At 52.6% G+C, this 3848-nt stretch overlaps 1 protein-coding gene across 1 annotated transcript in view; it reads left to right on the top strand.

Annotated features, from left to right (window-relative positions):
* Window positions 1–3848, top strand: part of SHISA5 (shisa family member 5) — a 19716-nt gene that overhangs the window by 11278 nt on the left and 4590 nt on the right. The window contains exon 3 of the mRNA XM_007446156.1: window positions 1181–1264. Within this exon, the coding sequence (XP_007446218.1) occupies window positions 1181–1264 (84 nt within the window). The remainder of the gene's footprint in view (window positions 1–1180; window positions 1265–3848) is intronic.

The raw sequence follows: 3848 nt of genomic DNA, 5'->3' as shown, positions 1-3848 counted from the left end.
AAAAAAAAAAAAAAAAAAAAAAAAAAAAAACCCATCCCAGGCATAAAAATTTCTCCTTAAATATTAGTTATCTGCAGAAGTGAGTCCTTTAAAAAGAAATATAATTATATATCAGGAACACACTTGGCACAATTAACAGCAGTTCATTAATAGCTTTCTGTACTAGTCTGTCTTCAGTTGCCTCCATTTGTTTCAAAAATGCCTTTTCACAGGTGGTTCAATTCAAACAGTTATTATCATTTTGGGGAGGGGGGCCGCACCATGAGGCCTGTGGGATCTTAGCTCCCTGACAAGGGATTGGACCCAGGCCTTGGCAGTGAAAGCACCAAATCCTAATCACTGGACCACCAGAGAATTCCCAGACAGTTATTATTTTTAAAATCTCTCTTGTGTCTATAGTTTACCCCTTTCATTCTGTATTTTTATCTTTTTGCGTCTTTTCTCCTTTTCTTGATTAGTCTTGCCAGAGGTCCACCAGCTTTGGTTCTGTTAATCTTCTCTTATTTTCCACGGCTGCTAATCTCTTTTATTTTTGCAGTTATCTTCATTAATTCCTTCCTTATTTGGGGGGTTTGTTCTATTACGTTTTTCCCATCTTCTTCAGTTTACTACCATCTCAGTATTAAAGCTATAATTTCCCTCTAAGAACCCTTTAGCTGTGTTTCACAAATTTTGACCAGTGGTATTTTTATTATCATTCAGTTTTACAGATTTCTTAATTTCCTCTATGATTTCTTATTTAAGCCACAGTTCTTTTGTTGTTGTTGTTGCTGTAATATGTTCGTTTCCCAAGGTATGAGGGGTTTTTTTTTCAGGATTTTTTTCTTTAACTTTGTGGCGTGTGTCTTTTGTTACTGATTTATAACTTCATCCCATTGTGGTTGAAGATACTTTGTAGGATAACTGTCTTTTCAGATCTCTTGAGACTGGTTTTGTGGTCTCACATGTGGTCTGTCCTAGAGAACGTTCCATGTGCACTTTAGAAGGACGTGTGGCTTTGTAGCCTGAGATCTTGGTGTGTGTGATATCCATCCTCCAGAGGCCCCCAGGGCTACTTCTCTGGCCCAGTATGGGGTTGGCTTTCATGCATGTTCTGTGTGTGTGCTAAGGTAGTGTTTGTTCGTTCTTGGTGTGCTGCGTGGGGCGCAGGCATGTTAATTGTGAGGTTTCCTTTTTGCAGCGTCCCCACCAATGTGGAGCCACCGGAACAGCTGGGCTCAACACTGAAGTTTCGCTCTAGCCTGGACAGCGACCCCATGTCCGGGTAAATAAAACCTGCAGTCTGGGTACATCTTCCTGGAAGAGGTGACAAGGGGGCTCAGGAGGGCTGTGGGGACTGGGATGGCACAGAGTCCTTGGGCTAGAGCCTCAGGGAAGCTGTCACCATATCTGACCTCCAGGACCTTTGATCCTTGTGTTGGGTGTCTTCATCATTGTGCCAGGGATGGGGAAGACTGTGGTTGGGGGTTCACGATGGAAAGGCCAGGTGTGGGTGTTCATATTGACCTAGGTGATGGTGTGGGCACAGGTGACCTATGGATGTAGGTGATGGGGAGGGGGTGACAGTGATGGGGATGATAGTGGCAAAAGGTGATAGTGATGCGGCAGTGGTGGCAGGGATGAGATGATGGGGGCTACAATGCTGAGTGTGTGGTGATGGTACAGTGGTGGTGCTGGGTGCAGTGGTGGTGAGGAGAGGCCCTGACAATAACCACGACCCACAAACCCTGACACAGAGACGGTGCATCATCAGTTATCCCGGCATCTTTACCCCACAATAATCACCCCATCATTCTGCACCCCGCACCACCATTGCCCGCATCACTGTCACCACTGCCACCATTACCCCAACACCAGTACCCACCACCAGCATCCCTATCACATCTGGCTTCCTGGTCCGGGATAGGGTAATGGTAGATGATGGTGGGTGTGTGGTAATGGGGGAGTAGTGCGTGTTGATGGTGTAGAGGCTGATGGTAATGGGGGCTATGGTGGGGCTATGTAATGGGGTGACAGGCAGGTGTATGATGGTAGGAGGTGATGGTGGCGATGGGGGACAGTGACAGGGAGATGTGATAAGGATGCTGGTGGTGGGTATTGGTGTTGGGGTAATGGTGGCAGTGGTGAAAGTGATGGGGGCAGTGGTGGTGCAGGGTGCATAGTGATGGGGTGATTATTGTGTAGTAAAGATGCCGGAATAACTGATGATGCAGTCTGTGTCAGGGTTTGTGGGTCATGGTTATTGTCAGGGCCTTCCCTTCAGGGGGCTGGGGAATACCCCAGTTGCCCAAACTCCAGTCCCCTTGGCCAGGTTCCTGCGCTGTCTTGTTGCCACCGTGACGGGTGTTGTGATGCACATTTCGCGTGGATGGAATGGGCGTGCAGCTGCTTGTATGTTTTCCTGGCAGAGTCTATTCCACGTGCCATCTGCCCTCTACCTCGGTGGCTCTAGAAGCCCCTCTGAGAAGGTCCACCTAGGCCTGGTTTCCCCTTTGGAGGAAGAGACTTTGGGCTCTGGGCCTGTGTAGTGGGGTCCAGGTTCTTGTCCTGTCCCATCTTGCCCTGTGGGCCTGGTTGAGTGTGGGCCTCTTTGGCTGCAGAGGAATTGGGGCAGGGCTCCTGTGAGTGGGGGAGGGGAAGAGGTGCTGCTTTGCTCCAAGGCAACCGTGGCTGGGCCTCCTCCCTCTGTTCTGCCCGCTGATCCTGTTCCCTATGTTGGTCAGAGACTGAGACCTGGAAGCGCCACTCCCTCTACATGCAGGGAGCACCCCGTTGCTGAGGCCTGAGGCTGTGGGCTTTCAGTTGGCCCCACATGGGGGTCTGATGTCCAGTCAGTGTGGGCCTCGTCCTGGGCAGGCACCATGGAGGGCTCTGGGCAGTGCTGGGGTCTGAATGGTGTTTTAGGATGAAGACCACTCTGGCTGCTCCCGGGAGAATGTCAGCAGCTGGCGGGGAGCCTGGACCATGGCTTCCTGGTCCAGGTGTTGTAGGCCAGAGAGAGGCTGGGCTGGCGGGGTGAGGTGAGGTGAGGCTGCCTGCTAGGAAGGTTGCCATGGAAGGGGCCGCGGTGTGGTGTCCTGCTCTCTGCCCTGCATGGGGGGATACAGGACAGAGGAGGAGTGGGTTTCTGGTGAAGAGCTCGGATTTGGGTGGGATTGAGTGTGTTGAGGGTCAGCTGCATGAGGAGCTGGAGAGGGTTCAGAGAGGGGGAAGGAACGTGGAAGGTGGCCTGGTTTGTGAGTGAGTACTGAGCACTGTGTGAGAAATGTGGGTTCCGCACCGCAGAACAAGGTCCCCCAGGAGGCAGAGGAGAAGTGGCTTCCCAGGGCCAGCTCAGGAGCATCTCCCCCCACCTCCTGCAGGTGTGGAGGTGTGAGTGCCCTGCTGCCTCCCCACCAGGCCATCTTGCCCATCTGCTAGGAGTGCAGATGCTGCTCAGCCCCCTTGGGCCCCCACCCCATCCTGCCCCATCTCTCCTCTGCTTCTGAGCAGAGCCCCAGCGTGGCGCACAGCACCTGCCTTACAAAGGTTTAGGGCTCCAGGAGCAGGTGCTGGGAGGGTGGAGGGATGGGATCATCAGTGACATGTCTCCTGTGGATGCCTCCAGGTGGTTGCCCCCCTGGGCCCCAAGGAGACATCCTCTCGGGTGAGCATTCGTGTGATGCCCCCTTGGCCAAGGGCAGTGTTGTTTGTCCATTGGAGCATTGGTTCCTTGGTGCAGTCCAGCCCTGGTTGGAAGCTCGGGGGTCGCTCGACAGGGGAAGGACCCTATGTGCTGAGGGGGCCTGTGCCAGCTCTGCCCCCTCCCCCCCCTCCGACCCCTCCCCCTTCATTCTTGGACTTCACCC

The sequence above is a fragment of the Lipotes vexillifer genome, unplaced genomic scaffold (assembly GCF_000442215.2).
Source record: "Lipotes vexillifer unplaced genomic scaffold, Lipotes_vexillifer_v1.1 scaffold491, whole genome shotgun sequence".
In the NCBI taxonomy this organism is placed as follows: Eukaryota; Metazoa; Chordata; class Mammalia; order Artiodactyla; family Lipotidae; genus Lipotes; species Lipotes vexillifer.
Note: the sequence above shows the minus strand (reverse complement) of the source record. Positions and strands in the feature narration are given on the sequence as shown.